At 43.3% G+C, this 18,868-nt stretch overlaps 1 protein-coding gene across 1 annotated transcript; it reads left to right on the top strand.

The window, feature by feature from the left end:
• The first annotated feature begins 1,326 nt into the window (after window positions 1–1,326).
• On the top strand, window positions 1,327–17,998 carry C3H2orf73 (chromosome 3 C2orf73 homolog). The gene is given in 5 exon segments (XM_063328396.1): window positions 1,327–1,388; window positions 6,707–6,885; window positions 16,652–16,767; window positions 17,820–17,859; window positions 17,862–17,998. Coding segments are annotated over 5 exon segments (534 nt in total).
• Window positions 17,999–18,868: the final 870 nt, after the last annotated feature.

The raw sequence follows: 18,868 nt of genomic DNA, 5'->3' as shown, positions 1-18,868 counted from the left end.
TTGGTCAGGCTTCTTCCATTTCATTATCTCTGCTTTCCACAGAAGTCATCACTGCAATCCCAGTGATTTACTGTGGAGCAAAACGGAGTCAACAAAGTAGGACTGAATTCTCAAGCCCGTGAGCTGGACCTCAGGGTTCAACCATGCATCTGGTAATTGCATGCAGGGAAAAGCTTTTATTTGGTGAAAGTGCGTGGCCACCACTATGGTAATGTTTTCTCTTGCTGCAGACTTCTGTGGAGACTTCTGTGTGTGTCCAGAATTCTTGGGGGAAAGGCAGAACAATGGACAACAACTAACTATAAACCAAAAGAAAGATCAGCCTCTTCTAGGCCCCCTTTCCTTCCCTGTGAAGGTAATAGAAATAATGCCTATGTTACATTCAGATTCTTCTATAATAATTAACCCAATACCATTCCAAACTTCCTGCTTTGCCTCATCCAGTCTCCAGTTAAACTGTAAGTGAACAAAAAAATGGAAAAGCTAAAAATACTCCCAGGAGCAAGGTGACAAGAGTGTGAATACTATTTTTATCAAATCAGATAGATACGTGCATGATGTATAGAAGTTGGAATATGTAATATTTAGCAGCCTGAGAAATATGGATGGTGTAGAAATTGTTGATGAATGCTGAGTGTTTAGGTTCCAAGGGCTTACCCTCAGCAGTGACAAAACATGCACATGAAAAAAATCTTCCTGCCTCAAATGGAAGTGTAAAATTCCTGATATGAAAATGTCTGAATTCCACTAAAAAGCTCTTGTAGTCTGTAACTAAAAAAATACGGATCAGTGTCTAATGTTCTTACAGGTTTCACACTTCATCGGGTAATTTCACCCGGTGACAAGATTTCATTGTTAGGTTATTTAGGAGTCTAGAACAAATAGAAAATAGAAGAACAGTTAACCTGGACTTTCTAACAATTTTGTTAATACGTCTGGTTTTCTAAACAGGAAAAACATTGTAAACATTGGTTTAGACTGATGCAGTAATTCCTGGGTAACATGAGAACATACAAGTAAAACTGAAAAAGATGAGCCCTTGTTCAAAAATTGGAAAGCGGGTTGTATGGCGAGTGATGGGAAAGTTCATCAAATTCAGTCTTACTGGACTCATGCACATGCATATACATGTGTCTGTCGGTTCAGTATTAACACTGGGAAGAAGCGAAAATGTGCTTATTTAAGAGATATAATTTGGAGAGAGTGTCAGGATGATGAACAGAGAGAGGTGAATGACCTGAAAGACCACAGTAATAGAAATATCCACTCCTATGGAGTGCCGTACGAGGTCTTCCAGAGATAGAGAAGTGTTAATACTATTGTACAATGTGCAGTGTGACATTTGAGAGCGTACGAGATGTTCAAGAAATTGAGCTGGAGCGGGTTCAGTAGGGGTGAGTACAATAATCATAGCATGGAAGAACCAGATTTGGGAGACCAGAAAACCTGTCGTTTTTTTAAAACCCATTCAAAAAGAAACAAAAGCATTAGAGAATGTTGTTGGTTTTTCTGCTTGTGACTCAGGGTTACAGCACAAAGAATAACCAATTTTATCTAAAGGATAATCCTTGGATAAGAATGAGTGGGGGTTTATTGGCACGAGAAGTCTATCAGTCTGAAAATGAGGTGGCTTTTGACTTTCTGAGCAGTGAGGCTCTGGCATGACGAGAGTAGAAGTAATGGGCAAAACGTGAACTATCATTAAGATAGCGTTAGTGCATACATAAAAGGGATCATGTGGCAGAGTTGCCTGCAATAGTGGAGTGGTCTGTCAGGATGTCCTTTGATTTGTCAGGATCTCCTTGTGGCCAGCAGGTTGAGGGAGGTGATTCTCCCCCTCTACTCTGCTTTCGTGAGACCCCACCTGGAGTATTGCATCCATCTCTGTCCAGTGTAAGAAGGACAGAGACCTGTTGGAATGAGTCTGGAGGAAGGCCATAAAGGTGATCAGAGGGCTGGAACACCTCTCCTACGAAGACAGGCTGAGAGAGAGAAGACTCTGGGGAGACCTTATAGCAACCTTCCAGTACCTAAAGGGGGCCTACGGGAAAGATGGAGGACTCTTTATCACAGAGTGTAGTGATAAGATGAGGCATAATGGTGTTAAACTGAAAGGGGGTCGATTTAGATTAGATATCAGCAAGCTTTCCTGCTTGCTGCCCCGGTCAGCCCACCTTCTGGTGCTGACTCTGGCTGGGGTTGTTCAGCCTGGAGCAGAGAAGGCTCTGGGGAGACCTTATAGCAGCCTTCCAGCACCTGAAGGGTGCTTACAGGAGAGATGATAATGATAGGACAAGGGGTAATGGTTTCAAACTGAAAGAGGGGAGATTTAGATTAGATATTAGGAAGAAATTCTTTACTGTGAGGGTGGTGAGGCACTGGAACAGGTTGCCCAGGGAAGCTGTGGCTGCCCCATCCCTGGAAGTGTTCAAGGCCAGGCTGGATGGGGCTTTGAGCAGCCTGGTCTAGTGGGAGGTGTCCCTGCCCAGGGCAGGGGGGTTGGAACTAGATGATCTTTAAGGTCCCTTCCAACCCAAACCATTCGATGATCAACACCATGTTCCTGAGGCCCTGAAAGAATTTATGTATATAGCATATATAAATATAAATAGTTACCAACGCAGCTAACTTACAAACAAAACTGCCTGCTAAGCAATCCTGAATTGACACACACTGCTGTAGTTGCACGTCAGAAAGTCACTAAAGGAAAAGCTGTGATCTTTGCCGAGTCCAATAAAATCTGTTAATGAAAGATGTTTATTTGTTAAGTGGAATTGGTATATGGAGTAAAACTAGACTGGAAATTTTCAGAGAGCTGATCCCCCTCTTCCATCGGAGACAATGGAAGAAATGACTTTTTTGAGAGCTAGATGAGATTTTTAGGTGAAAGACTGGCTTTCCACTGCATGTTTGCATACTGGGTGACGTAGGGCCCAGTTTATATGACAATTCTCCAGCAATATGGCTAACAATTACTTTGGTGTTTCAGTACGAAAGTGTGCTGTTGGAAACTTAACAACATGAATTTCTGCTGGCTCTTTATCGGTTAAACATTCGGAGACAAGAAACTGTGTTTGGTCTTGGAGAGCCCTTTTTTTTTTTTTGAACATTAACTGTATATTTCAGTATCAGTTCTATTCTGTTTATCACTGTAATAAAAGTACAGTTCACTATTTCCTTGAAATGACTGAACTAGCTGAGTGAATGTTTTGAAATAGAGAACTATTTCCTTTTGTAAACTTAAGCACTTAATTGCTTCTAATTAGTTTCTATCGCAAAGGAAGGTCGGGTCAAAATTACAGACTGCGGAGGAAAGGATGGAAAAGACAACGGTGACCGCATGTTATTAATGCATCAATAGTATGATCAGAGATGTCATTACTGGATGGTGCAAAGAAAAAGGAGTAGGAGACTAAGAAGATAATATCTGGGAAGAGTCACAGAGTGGTGATTGAGGGATTCTGGGAAAGATTACTAAGATAAGTTCAAAGAAATCACTGGCAAGCAGAGTCAGAAAAACAGTATTTGATGAAGCATAGACACCTCAGCTAATCAGTGTCTAAAGCAGCTGATAAGAATAGGCAAAACCTTTGAAAATGTCTCTTAGCAAGTCATTATCACTTCAGAGAGCTGGCACAATGGCCAGATTGGAGAAAAAAAACCCCACGAACAAAACCAACCAAAACAAAAACAACCCACCCTGCCCCTGCCCCCCCACAAAACAACCAACAAACCAACCCAGAATTAAATCAGGAATAAAACACCAAACAATGTTTAAAAATGTCAAAAATAGGCAATCCAGTCCAGGAATTTGCATCGGTTTTGTGCCTCCAGGATCAAATAGTAGATGTGAATGAGTCATATTCTTAATTTAGAAGAACCAAGACATGAACACTTTCACTGCAACTATTTGCATGACCTGACCTTCATTTCTCTAGTAAGACTCGGGATTAACTGAAACAAAATTAATATGAATGAGAACAGAATCTAGTTTTTGGCATTTGCTGAGACTTAAACCCAGATTATACCAGAGAAACTGCACTGGAACCTTGTTCTGGTTTCAGAGCAGTGAATAATATCGTCTAGGGCCTACTGACTTCTTAACTGATACCGTTTTTTGTTTGCTTGGTGTAAACATTATCAATGAGTAGAGTGTGTGTATTGGTGTAAAAATTTCTTCATTGTCTGCTTTTTGTCTTTCAGACCAAATGCTTATGGAATATTTAATACTGATGTGCCAGAATTATGCACAAGAATTGTCAACAGAGACTTGATATCTCTCCGAAGTATACACTGATCACGTTCACCATTGGTGCAGTAGAATCATAGAATCATAGAATTGTTGAGGTTGGAAGGGACCTTTAAGATCATCGAGTCCAACCTTTAACCTACCCTGACAAAAGCCACTTCTAAACCATGTCCCTAAGTGCCCCATCTACCCTTTTTTTAAACACCTCCAGGGATGGTGAATCCACCACCTCCCTGGGCAGCCTATTCCAATGTTTAATAACCCTTTCAGTGAAAAAATGTTTCCTAATATCTAATCTAAACCTCCCCTGACGTAACTTGAACCCGTTTCCCCTCGTCCTATCACTTGTCACCAGGGAGAAGAGGTCAGCCCCCATCTCTCTACAACCTCCGAATCTTCATGGTTGGCAAGGACCTTTGAGATCATCGAGTCCAACCATACACACACACAAAAACCAAAAAAAACACAAAAAAAACCCCCAACAACCTACAATCTCTGCCCTTCAGAGCATGCCCTGAAGTGCCAAATCTAGACGTTTCTTAAATACTTTTAGGAATGGTGACTCCACCACCTCCCTGGGCAGGCTGTTCCAGTGCCTGGCCACTCTTTCAGTAAAGTAATTCTTCCTAATATCTAATCTAAACCTCCCCTGCCACAACTTCAGACCATTTCCTCTGGTCCTGTCATTATTCACCTGGGAGAAGAGGCCAACACCCACCTCTCTACACCCTCCATTCAGGGAGTTGTAGAGGGCAATGAGGTCTCCCCTCAGCCTCCTCTTCTCCAAGCTAAACATGCCCAGCTCCCTCAGCCTCTCCTCATATGACCTGCTCTCCAGACCCATCACCAGCCTGGTAGCTCTCCTCTGGACACGCTCCAGCACTTCAATGTCCCTCTTGTACAGAGGGGCCCAGAACTGAACACAGTACTCGAGGTGAGGCCTCACCAGTGCCGAGTACAGAGGCACCATCACTTCCCTGCTCTTGCTGGCCACACTATTCCTGACACAAGCCAGAATGCTGGTGGCCTTCTTGGCCACCTGGGCACGCTGCTGGCTCATGTTAAGCTGGCCGTCCACCAGCACCCCCAGGTCCTTTTCTGCCGGGCAGCTTTCAGGCCGCTCTTCCCCAAGCCTGCAGCATTGCTTGGGGTTGTTGTGACCGAAATGCAGGACCTGGCACTTGGCCTTATTAAACCTCATACAATTGGCCTTGGCCCATGGATCCAGCCTGGCCAGGTCCCTCTGTAGAGCCTTCCTACCCTCAAGCAGATCAACTCTCCCACCTGGTTTGGTGTCATCTGCAAACTTACTGAGGGTGCACTCAATCCCCTCGTCCAGATCACTGATAAAGATATCAAACAAAACTGCCCCCAAAACTGAGCCCTGAGGGACATCACTGGTGACCGGCCGCCAAGAGGATTTTACCCCATTGATCACAACTCTCTGGGCACGGCCATCCAGCCAGTTTTTTTACGCAGCAAAGAGTACACTTGTCTATGCCATGATTCGCCAGCTTCTCCAGGAGAATGCTGTGGGGGATGGTGCCAAAGGCCTTACCAAAGTCCAGATAGACAACGTCCACAGCCTTCCCTGCGTCCAGAAGATGCGTCACATGGTCATAGAAAGAGATCAGGTTGGTTAAGCAGGACCTGCCTTTCCTAAACCCGTGCTGGCTGGCCCTGATCCCTTGGCTGCCCTGCACTTGCTGTGAGAGCTCACTCAAGATGATCCTCTCCGTGATCTTTCCTGGTACCGTGGTCAGGCTGACAGGCCTGTAGTTCCCCAGATCCTCCTTCCGACCCTTCTTGTGGGTCACACACATTAGCCACCCTCCAGTCATTGGGTACCTCCCTTGTTGACCAAGACTGTTGATAAATGATGGAGAGAGGCTTGGTGAGCTCTCCCACCAGCTCCCTGAGTACTCTTGGGTGAATCCCATCTGGCCCCATAGACTTACGTGCCTGTAGGTGCACAAGCAGATCATTGACTACTTCCTCCTGGATTATGGGTGGGTTGTTCTGCTCTCCATCCTTATCTTCCAGCTCAGGAGGCTGAACACCCTGGGGACAGCTGGTCTGACTATTGAAGACGGAGGCAGAGTAGGCATTAAGTATCTCAGCGTTCTCCTTGTCATTGGTTGCAACTTTCCCCCCTGGCATCCAGTGAAGGATGGAGATTCTCCCTGGCTCTCTTTTTGTGCTTCCTCTTTCAGTATTGTAGTAGACATGTACATGGCATGAAATACCCGTACTAAAAAAGTTCTAAACATATGAATGAAACTCTCGTCCTTAGAGGAACCCATAATTAAGGTTTAAAATGAGTTTGAGACTCCATGTAGCCACAGAATTTATTTCCTTAGAAGGCTAGCATTAGGTGTCAGAATGGGCTCAGCAGTGTTCTGAGGATGCTGAGGGGACGCTTTAGAAACACTGTAATAATAACAGCTTTGTGTTTAGCTATGTATATGGAATTTCATCTTCCGATTTTAAGCATCGTTGGTGGCCGGCTGAGGAGTTCCGCCTGTATCGTTATACTCTACTGAATTCCAGAGCACCCAAAGAAACTGATCTTCAGAAACCAGTCAAGTTGGTTTTCCCAGCTGAGTTTAATCAGCAACGGCCTTCACGTGGAATAGGTGAGAATCCTCAAAGTTTTTCGCTAATATTAGATAACGTTACCTGACTGGATCGCAGTGTGTACACTGTCAAAGAGTTGCTGTCCGCCAACAGGTTTATAAGTTCTGTTGTTTGGTTTTGTCTATATTCAGAGATGACAAATAACATACATCTTTCCAAATGGCACTTTGTGGGGAGCACCTGTCTGCATACATGATTTTCCTCTCCTTATAACAGTATGTGTTAAGAGTTACCCTACGGACATAATTCGGTGTTTCCTTCTGACTATCCGCCATCCTGAATAAATAGCTATAACAACGGAATGCCTCTGCTAGCAGAGGTCACCTGTTAAGTAAGTCTGTGTTAGTAACAACTGTTCCTCTGGCATGTGAAAAACAAACCTTTTTGAGTTACCGCATGAGGAGATACTTGTATTTAAAAAAATGAATGTATAGAGACTGGAAACTATTTTTCATAGGACTTGACTGAATTCTGCTGTCGGAGGACGATCGTTTGCAGTGTCTACTTTAGCTGACTGAACGCCCTCCTACCCGAGTGCTTGCTTCCAGCTGCCGCCCTACGCTTTGCAGCACAGGCTAAGAGTGCTCGCAAAGGGCTGTCTTGCTAGGGCTCAAGGCAGGCAGGACACATTCTCTTGTCTTTTTTTCCCAGCTACCCCTAAAGCAAATTAATGAGAGCAAGTCTAGACCAATTTTTCAAAAAACTGCTCAGACAGGCTCTCTCCCTCTTGCCGGTGTTCGTCAGCGTAACGACTGACGTTTTATTCTCTGCAAGTAGGGCTTTTGGGGATCTAAGTCTTCCATAAAATCAGACTTACATCACGGGGAAAGACTCATCCAAAAGCACGTCCGTAACAGGTGAGCTGACCGTCTGGTTAAATGTGTCCCTTCATGTGCCCGGTAGTACTGTATTATCAGAAAGTCGGCTCAAACTGCTGCTGCTGTGTTTTTCATCACTTATTTTTGTAAGAAGAATTTGCTGGAGAGGAGCTGCAATCCTGCGTTTCTTGATTCCACGCATGTTTATTCTGAGCAACTTGTTGATGAGCCAGCACCCTCATTTTTTTGTCACAAAAATTGTAACATGAAAATTGTCAAAATTGTCACATGAATTACCGTTTCAATGCCAGAAAACAGTTTGAAACATGATGGGTTATACCCCGATGAAGAACCCTACGTATTTGCTCGACTATCAGAGCCTGATACAGTTTAAATCAGTATAATACTACTCTGATACTCTCAGATGCTCGGCTTCGGTGGGCTAAAAGGAAGCTCAAATTCTCAATTCTGGAGAGAGGGGCTCCCTAGTTAGCAATTTCCGAGCAATCTGAGATGTGAAGGGAATAGGGCAGAGCTGTTATGCAGTGCTAAAATCCTTCCAAAAAACCTTTACAATTATAGGAATTGAAAGAGAGAGAAAGATGGGGAAATGTTTCCTTGAACAGAAGGACCGTTTCTCGTTTGCCCCAGTTTAAGCAGAAAGGGCTGCCTGCTCAGGGCTCTTTCTCTTTAGTAATTGGTGAAGCGGATTTATTCTGCAGAACGCCACAAAGCTAGAAGCAAAGGTGATGCTGACTGGGCAGATTTTTGAGCTCCCAAGGTCTCTGGCAGCAAAGGGAGGACAATGGCATTCGAAGAAATTTGTTTTTTTTTTACGTTACAGCAAGAACTAGCATGTCCTGGCTTTCTTTCCTCCAAGGTGGGAGGGGAAAAAGACTGGCAGTTGTTGGCTCTTTTTCTCTGCTAGGGGAGGAGAAGAATACAGAAAAAGAACACCATAATACAGACAGGCACAAATCTTCCAGCAAATTGGTACTCTTGACTCTTCAGGGGGTCTCCGTCCAAATGTTAGCAGATAGGAGTGAAAGCCAGAGACAATAGTTAGTAAAGTCATACGTATAGTTTTTGGTATATACGGTATCAATTGGTGTTAAGAGATCGAATGGCCGTTGTTATAACCTAACTGCTGCAAGTTTTTAATTGTGTAGGCTATTTTGCATTGAATCCATAGCCAAATGTGAGCGAGTTATGAAACTATGTTTTAAGCTTCTATGGTGGAAAATAAAAAGCCGCCTTTAGAACCACGACAGCTTTTGCTAAACACTGCGGAGAAAGGTGAAAGAGACAATTAGGGAATTACTTTCAGTTTCCTCGTTCTTTCCGCAGCAAAAGTTAGAGCTGGTGCAGAGGTGACTGGTGAAATCTAGTATGACTTTTGAGCGTGGTGGTTGTGCCTGCCTTTATCTGAAGGATCCTGAAGCCTGGGGCACTATCCTGTGTGTCACGTTGCCCGACTTGGTGACCTAAACATGTGCTGAACACAAATAACACGTATCCTTGTGGCAGAAATCTTTCAGGCTCTTCTAGGAAGGATCTTGGCTCTCTTGCCTGTTTGATGTTGGCCATGTGTCAAAGCAGATGGAAGTAACCTATAACAGAAAGCTGCAATCCATCTATGTCCAAGGAAGGAGAATGCTCTGAAATGCAAGCCCTTCCCCTCGGCGATACCAGTTCACTGGTCCTAATATGACCCTGGTCATCGCCCCATGGCTTTGATCAGTGATTTTTTTGCCTTGTGGGAGATGTTGTTTGTATCCCTGGAGACTGTAGCACTACCAGTTTAGTACAGTCTGGAGCCCCAACTGGGAGACTTGTGGAAAGCTTCCATGAAGTACAGGTAGAGGATACTGGGGGAAACCTGTTTCATTGGTGTCAGCCAAACTGCAGAACAAGGATCATTCTATTAAGTTCCAAGTGGCTTATCCAAGCACTGGTCCCCATTGAGAAAGTTAAGATAATCGGCTTTATTATGAAAGAATCAAAATAATCAACCAAAAGCAACAGCATTTACACAATTAACGGTTGGATCCTGGCCTGTGCTCTGTCTGTTGGTGTGAAGCAGCTCGGACAATCCTGCTCTCCATGGCACGGTCTCTGGGCAGTGCAGGTTCGCTGTGGTGCAGCTCCCATGTAACTCCATTCCCCAACAGTCATTGTAGGAGCACGGCAGGGGCAAGGGGTTGTGACTGATCCTGGTGGTTTTCAGCTACTGTGACAGCAGGCTGAGGCCACAGAAGACTGGTACGATCTACTCTCAATTGCACCACGAGACCCAACTGCTGAGCAGTCCCGGGACCGGGAGCGAGTAAAGGGCACCCTTGTGGCCTTTACCCCCTCAGCTGCGGTTGAGCAGTGCTTAACACAGCTGAACGTCTGGCCCTCCCAGACAGATACAATAACTAGTCTATGGGAACGTTCATACCAATTAAATCTTATCATCAAATCATTCTGTTCCATCACTCCACTTAATTAGCCATGGTCTTTGGTATTTCAGCAATGCTACACCATGCCAAAAAATTTAAGTCTTCTTTGTGTGGTACACACCCAACAACTGCCTGTCTGCCAGCCAGAGTCAGATCAACAAATATTTCTCCTGCACCAGAGCAGTATCTGCTGGAAAACATAATTGCCGACTTCTGGTTTTTCAAACTGAAATGATTTAGAGGCCGTGGTCTTTTCATCTGGGCAGTCAGCTTTTGTTACAGGAAAAGCAAGCTGGTTTCTCATCGGCTGTCTTGTGGGTTCTAAGGTGTGACTCATCACGGTTTATGTTCACACCTAAAACAGGGTTCCTCAAGTGTTTTGTTCGTATGGCCTTTCTATTTACAAAATATAAATGTAGAAAGACTGTAGAGGAAAACAAATTAACTACTGGTGAGCAGGCAGCAGCAGTGGATCAGAGCTACTACCTAGATCCTCGTCTGCAAGCAGGGGCCATTGACTTTAGGAACGTATATTAGGTGAGGGTCGGACCTAATTTTATTTTATGTGATTGAAAGCATCCAAACACAGGCAAATCATCACACCCTGCTTTTAGCAAGAAAGGGCCTGATTTGGCAAACTCTGCTCTAAATAACTGGAATTTTATTTTTTTTCCCCTGCTTTCATTTGAGCAGCTCTTGTGAGTAAGTGTAGATGAGGAGCTCTATGGCCTGCAGAATCCAGCCTGGAAGAGCTCGTCAACACATGGCAGCGAAGGGGATGCGTTAGGAATGAATTCTCGAAACAGTGTAAGGGTTAGCTCCCTGGTACCCACTGACGTTGAGACCCGTTTTCACTGCTGGTGAGAAAGGCGCTACCAATCTACCTGTGACAAGAAATCAGTTCATTCAGTGGAAATAGAATCTATTTTAATAGCACCACCACAAATCCGTGCTATGCCATCTGAGGAATTTGTCAGATGTGACAAGGCACTCTGCCTATTTTTGTCATGCAGCAAATCCTTTTTCCTATTCTACTTGGGGATGGATAAGTCCCATCCTTAGATATGAGCTCACTCCTCTCTTTCGCTTACATGGAAATGTTGGGTGTACGGCTGAAGGTAGGATTTGGCTGTGATCTGAATAGAAGACATCTGTAATCTTGTTGCAGATAGGGGACCCAAAGGACACAAAGAGGTGCTGATAAGCATCTAGCCCGCATAGGTGCATTTGTAAATCCGATGTGGTGCTTGTCTGCACCTTCAGATGCCTAAATACATTTGAGAAGTCTGCCTTTGGGAGACTTGTGTTTGTTCTTGCAGGAAGGCCACACAGAGGTGGGAATCGAGTCTATTTCTCTTGATTGTCTATATAGGACCTTAATCATTATAATCATTTGGCTCTTGCCAAAAAGACCCATTGATGGTTTCTGTCCTCTCTGTGTTACGTCTGGATGTGCTTCTGACTGCTTCTCCTCCATGTGAAAGCCTCTGTCTTTCTCTAATCCATAGAAGAACTAATTTCAGAATTTACATTAACATGAAATAGTCAGTCCTGTCACCAGCAGACTTCAAACGTTCATATGAACCCCTGGCTTTATTGAGAGCAATGGAAAAATATACATTCACCTCCATTGTGCTACAATTTCAGTTTCAGTTTCTGGGCCTCTTCCAGGGATGCGTAAGGCCTCTGCCCAGAGTAACTCCAAAAATACATCCAGAAGTACCACCGACACTAGTATTTACTGATTTAAAAAACAGACCTCTTGCGTCTTTTCACTTATACTGACAGTTCTTTAGGAAGTTATTTGCCTTTGTTTCCCTTCACTATTCTTTGCTGTGTGAGCCCAGAGAACTGTTTGAACAAGATTTTCCTTGCATTCTCAGCAGGAATTTGCCTTCCCCATCTCTCTATCTTCTGATCAGCCATCAGCAAAAATCCTCTTGATTTTTTACTTCTGCTGCAGGCCTTCTGACATTACAACGTCATTGAGGCAGGTGGGCTGTTATTGGTGTCAAAGCATGTAATCTATTGTCAAATATTCACTATTAAACCTTTTCCCTCGCTTCTCTTGCCGAGACTGCCAATCTGTGGAGATTTTTCTGGAGTCCCAGGGATGATTAGCAGCTGGCATAGCCTTACCATGCAGGTATAATTTTAAGATTTAGCTGCTTTTGCATTAAACTGAGCAGCGTCGATGGTGGCGCGTGAAACGCAGCCTTGTACAGAGAAGGAATTGAGCTCAGTCAGGATGCAGTGTGGCTCAGACAAGCTATCACCATTGCAGAGGCTCTTTTGCTTTCTGGGGTGTGTAAATATCTTTCCTACCCTTCCCATAAGGCTCTAGGGATCTTCTATTGGATAAAAAGTTGAGGTCCAAATAATGAACTGGTTTTGTGTGATGGATGGAGGATGTTGTGCACGCACCCGGAATGTCATTTCCAATCAAAAGGAAAGCAATTGTTTCCATATGTTGGCACACTTGTGATCTTGGTGTTGAGCCAGTTGTCTGGCTGCAATCAGGCAGCAGCATCTAACAGTGATGGAAGATTATACCTTGGAAGTGGGGCGCTAACTTTAAGCTGTATCCCTTAAAAGGATATAAACTCTGAACACTTATCCAGGATGTAATTTATGGTCCCAGTATGTTTTGACTTTACATAGATGAAAAAATAGCCCTTTTGTGTATGCATATATGCATAAAAATTCCTTCCTGCTCAGCACCTCCCCCCCCAAAGGAATCCAATAAAACAATAGCTGGTGCTGATTTATGTGCTAACTTAGCTGCATGGGCTGTTGCCTGCTGAGGCTTCTACGGATTCCTCCTCTTTTTAACCAAACTTCTTAGAGGTATTTTAACAGCTAGATCTAATTTTGTTAAGTTGCTCAGCTGGAATGCAGAGTCTTTGAAGAGATTTTTAGAGGTGTCCTGTACCTACCAAGAACATCGGGGTTTGGGTTGGGTTTGGGGGATTTTTTTTTGTTTTGTTTTTTTTGTTTTGTTTTGTTTTGTTTTGTTTTGTTTTGTTTTTTGAAGCTTAAACTAGCTGCATATTGCTGCACAAATACATTAATATAATTTTGACACTTCAGTGATGATATTCCTCCATGCTAAGGCTCTACTGACTTCTGCTGCATCAAGCACAGGTACATACTCCAGGGAGGTGAAGGCTGCTGGAAGAGGTTATTTTTAACATCTGAAGAAGCCACCACTTTAAAATATTTTGCAGGTTCCCCGTCTGTATACAGTTCCCTGAACCATCAACAGTGAAGAAAAGCTGCCTGATTATGATCCATCCAATGAAGGATCACCGTGTCCCTCCTGAAGTGTCCGCACCAGCAATACAAAACCTGCAGTGGATGTCACGGATCTATTGTGTGGGCCCATCTGAAAAACACACAGACAGGTTGTCAGAGAGACACAGGCTTCTTTCTGTGTCACAGACAGGCTAGTCCTTTTGTATAAACCTCAGTATGGAGTTCTAAAAAATGCATTCTTCCACTCCCTAATTTGTGAGCAACTGTCAGGCTTTTAATTCTGCAGCCAAAAAACCTTTGTAACTGCGAGACACAGTGGACAGGCTCAGTGAAATCATGGCAGCAATGCTAATTCCTCTAGCTGAGAATAATAAACATATCAAATCACTCTCCAACACACACATTAAATTTAGGGATATGGCTAGATTAGCGTTTTAACTCTAGAAACGTTTGCGGTGATATCGTTGGAATGTCTTGGTGACGTGTACTGACCGTCCTTACGATCCTCGTAATGCAAGACTCGTACATGTATGGAGTGAAATGTCAGAAAGCTGAAAGACAAGGGTGCATGTTTCTTCCTAAAATGACTTGCAGTGTTGTGAAAGGAAAGCAGAGTGCCAAATTTGTTTTCCTTCTTTTCAGTCATGTGCATGGGTTTTTTAGTTATTTATTGGAAATATTAGCTTATTAAGACTGTCTACTTGAGTATTGACATATCTTTTGAATAGATTTCTGATGCCTAGATTCCACTCAGAGAAATGAACTAAAGTCTTTTTATAGAAGAGGAATTTGCAAAACTAATGTGCGGAAATGTGTTAGGATAGATAACGTATTAAAAAGCTAACAAAAATTACTTTGAGTAATTTATTAAGAAAATAGTTTTGATCTTCTGTGCAGGTGTTCAGATACCGAGGAAAAAATCCTCACTACTTTTTTGTGAACCACACGCGCCCTCAAAGTTTCAACAATGGCATTATTCACATGTGCTCTTGAGCAATTCAGATTCTACCGTGCGGTGAAAGCAAAGTCTAATAGCAGTGTCGTGCGTGCAGCTACTACCGCGGTCGATACAAACATACTTCTTACCTCCATATCCCAATATGAAAACTGGGATCTGGAATTTCTGTCTGATTTTATTTTTTCACTGATAGGTCTTCCTCAGTTGCATATCTAGAATCGGTTGTTCAACGCTGTCCTCAGGAATCAGAGAGGCAATTTCTAGTTCTACCAAAATAAACGCTTCCTTCTCTCTACAAATAAATGCCTGCTAATTCCAAACATGTATCGGTCCTGCACAGAAAGTTGCAGCTAGCTCCAGGCACGCCTCAAGCTTGTAGGGCTCCGCGAACAGCTACGCACCTACACGTACGTGCACTTTTGTAGGAAATCCAACAGTTATGTTTGCACTTCCAAACTGTAAGTATTACTATTGCCCCTCTGTAGCTAGTGGAACCAAGGTGTTAGCTTTTACGTATCATTGCCCAGGATTGCTCTAGAATTGCTGAATAGAAGATGATGGGCCCAAAACTGCTAGCACTATACTTGAGTGTAGATATGCTTTATCTTCAGAATCATGTTAATACTAATTAACCACTTCCAGCATATTAACTGTCTTCGGTTTATTTCTCAATGCGAGCTGTGTGCTAATCTAGCAAGCTGTTTCATGTTAATTACAACCTCACTGAGGCGACCGGTCTGTGAAAAGACTGGGAGATTCATTTCCTCTTAGCCCACTGTGCCTGGCAGCCAGGCACTTGAGTGTAGGCTGTCGGTTATGTTGACCTCGAGGAACTTGTATCGTTGACCTCTTTTTCCCTGTCTTCTCAGTAGTGTATCTTGTTTCCTCTGCTATTACTGTAACAAAGGACTTTAGGTTATCAGACTTAAAGATTTATGTACCTGATCTGGCCTTTGCTGCTATGTGGGGCCTGTGGACCACTATTTCTGTATGATGAGGCAAGTTCCCAAAATAACTGTCCATAAATGAGCCAGTTCAGTTACTAGAAGCAGTCTGGCTGTAGCAGAAGAGAGCTTGATGTGGAACAATTATGATTCCTTTATGTGTTTCTTGAGAAAATTGCTGTTTTGAAGTTAATAATTATCCAGTTACCTAGTAAACAATAGATACTTCTCAACACGTTAATGGAATATCATTATTGTCATATATGTTTTTCAACAAGAATGGGATCTTTGGCGGATACAGGCCTTGGTCCAGCAACGACATATCAATAAGTCAGCATCTGTTCATGTGCTACTGGTTGTATCATGGGGATGCCAACGGTAAATTTGCTCTGTTCCAGCTCTGCTGCCATATTCAGGGTTTATTTGAGGGTTCTGTGTCCCAGTGACTCCAACAACTTAGCCGTGCTACCACTGTGCAAACGGAAGCGCAGTGGCCTACATTTCAACAGTGGTTTGTGAGACAGCCTGACACGTTTGAACCGCTTTAAGCAACACCGCTTTCCAGACAGCTTTGGGCACTTCTCCACCAGCGGATCTGGTCTTATGCCGCGTCTCAAGCTGAAAATTCAAAATTGCCGGTCATTTTGGAGAATTTGATAACAAGTCTTTAAATTGTGCTCAGCGTATGTTTTCTTCCTCTTGTGCCTGAATGTGCCGTGGTTCAGCGTACCGGGTCAGGCTGCGTTTCGTTAAATATTAACAGTGAAAATTATTCCTGTTCATTTAGAGGGCAATGCTGTTGTGTTAATGGGTGTGAAATTGCCTTGAAGACTGATGATAAAGGCTAGTGGCAACTGGTACTAAATCGTTGACGGTGCAGTTTCTAAACTGTCCTGCAGCGGGGGCAGGTAACGTGAAGAGGTAAGAGGTCCGTGGCAAAACAAGGAGAAACATACTGTAAGAAATATTCATGCACCTGGCCAAGTGATCTAGCAGGCCTTTTCTCGTCTACATTTTAAAAGTGATCACAGTGAAAAGCTTATCCAAAAATCTTCCAGTCTGGCCTTCATCCTGACCCCGGTAAAACCACTGCTCTGAAGCCACCTGAGCAATGCTGTCCCTCAACGAAACCTGGCATTGCTATGACACGTGCAAGCAAAGTATCCGACTCCTTGTGCCCATTTCCTCTTGTGGTAAACGTTGTGGTTTCACTTGTCCGGCAAGGTAACTTCACCGCTTCAAGAAAAGCAGCTATTGCTTATCTTCGGTGCAGCATGTAGCGTGTTTGCGTGGGCTGCCTCGGATCGCGTAGTACAAATGCTCCTTAACAATATTATATTTTTCAGTTCCATTTGCAAGTCCTGGAGCATCCAAAGGTCTTCCAGAGGTTTTAGAGGAACAGACCTCCTTTAGCCATCGGTACAATGCCAGAGACTCTGCTAATGAACCCATCTGAGGAGAGGTAAGATAAAGTGCATCCTGTATGATTAATAGCATCCAGGAAGGTGGAGGAGTATGTTTATCCCAGAACTTCCGACTGACTGTTTAATATGAAGATTAGTTGTCAGATGCTTTAGAATTGCTAGCAGCTAATGTTAATTACATGCTCTTTTGTATTACTTGTACATTCTCCGTTTTGTATTTGTGTGTATTGTAGGACCCAGGCTTCCTGTAGTTTTGATAAACAATAACCTAATCGTAAATCACATGGGTTGGCTTTCTAAAGAGTCTGTTTATGCTGTGACTTCACTGAACCCGGCTGTCTTTGCATGTGAAAAAGCTGGAGTGAGTAAGATTAGAACAAGGGCTAATCCATAAGGGTCTGGTTTGACACAGACCCTTGCTGTCTGCCAGGCCTTGGCTCTTAGGGGTGTGCATGTATGGTTATGGATTTCTTATAAAACAATAACTTGGTATAAATAGGGGACTGATACACAGACTATGACAGACTCCAAGAAGATCCAAAATACAGGATTCGGTTGTGAAAAATATTTTGAGAAATGCAGGCAATGTTTGTTTCCACTTCTGTTTATTTAAAAAAAAAAAAAATAAGAAAAAATCTTGTGTGACTCCGATGAGCAAAATCATTCGGGATGCAGTCATAAATCTCCTGGCCTACAAAAGCAGCAGTTCAGAATTGTATCCATAGCAACCCATGTAGGGAGAAATGAAATCTGATATGAATAGTCTCGTACAGAAGAGCCGTATGCAAGTCACACACTCTCTGAGGCAGAGTGGTTGTGAACCAGAGAAAATAAGCCGCATTTTCTTTTACTTGTTGCTTCTTTCCAAGTATTCCTGCCGTGCCCCATTTCATGAATAAAATGGGCTGACAAACCAGCTATTATTCCATTGCCTTCAGCTATTCGGACCTAGGCCAATGGCCAGTAGAGGGGCCAAGAAACAAGCGTAAGCTTTGCCAGCACTTGAGCTAATAAATGAACTCAGCTCACAGCTGCATCTACGAGCTGCTTATGTTCCCCTGGTTAATGTCAACCTTGTTTCCCCTTCCAGCGACATGGAGCTTTTGTGTGTGCAGAGATAAAACCAGCAAGTGGTCAATAGTTCCTAAGGGAACAGAAATATTCCTGAGTGCTAGAGGGTCATGTTCACTAGAATGGCCAAAAACAGAGAAAGGAAACTCAGTGAAAAGACGAATGACCTCACCAAGTCTCTTCCTGCAGAATTCCTAGGAGACAGTAGGCTCTGAAAATCACTTATCAAAACCAGACGTCAGAGAAATAGCCAAGGCATACCCCAGAATTCTTGTGAGAGGACACAAAAGTTCAGGCATTTCTCAGACAACCGAAGTGGGTGTTGTCTGCCCTGCTGGGAAGGAGCCCTTTACATCCTACAATGAAATCGCCTTCAACGGATGAGTGGGGGGGTTACCTACGGTACGTAAAAACATGCAGGTGCTGATACTATCATCAGCAATTGAAACAAAAAGAGCCTAGAGTCACTGTTAGGCTGGTGCATTTGCTTATTCTAGTATCAATAACACCAAACACAAGCTGACACCAGTGAATTGCTGGAGGGAACACAATACTTCTTTGACGTACTAACAGCTGCACCATGCTTTGATGTCTCTGGAAAACTATATGTTTATCAGAATTTTTTTTTTTTTAATGAGGAAATTTCTTTGCCTTCTCTGAAGCGTTAACATTGATTTTTTTCTATATATTCTGTAAGATGACTTTTAAGTTAGTTAACGCTTTCAGGGCTGCTGGTTAGAAGCCACTGTGATTCATGAAAAGGTTCTTCATTTTTCAAACCAGTTATACTTTTCCCTTTATTTTTTGCTGGTTTCTAGGTGTTTTACATAAGTGGGTTTTATTTACACCATCTCTTTGGATGCTGCAGCGTGAAATGTAATTTTGCATGCCATGTGGTGTCAGCTTGTGATAAATGGAAGCCATTGTTGCTTCTGTAGGAAACAATGACAGCCAAGAGGGACAATTTGCTCCAGTCCACAGGAATGCAAAAATAGTATGTCACTGCTCTCTACAACTAATGAAGACAAACCCTTGGGGCAAGCCCTTTGGAGGGAGAAGAAAATGCTT

The sequence above is a fragment of the Chroicocephalus ridibundus genome, chromosome 3 (assembly GCF_963924245.1).
Source record: "Chroicocephalus ridibundus chromosome 3, bChrRid1.1, whole genome shotgun sequence".
NCBI classification, from domain to species: Eukaryota; Metazoa; Chordata; class Aves; order Charadriiformes; family Laridae; genus Chroicocephalus; species Chroicocephalus ridibundus.
Note: the sequence above shows the minus strand (reverse complement) of the source record. Positions and strands in the feature narration are given on the sequence as shown.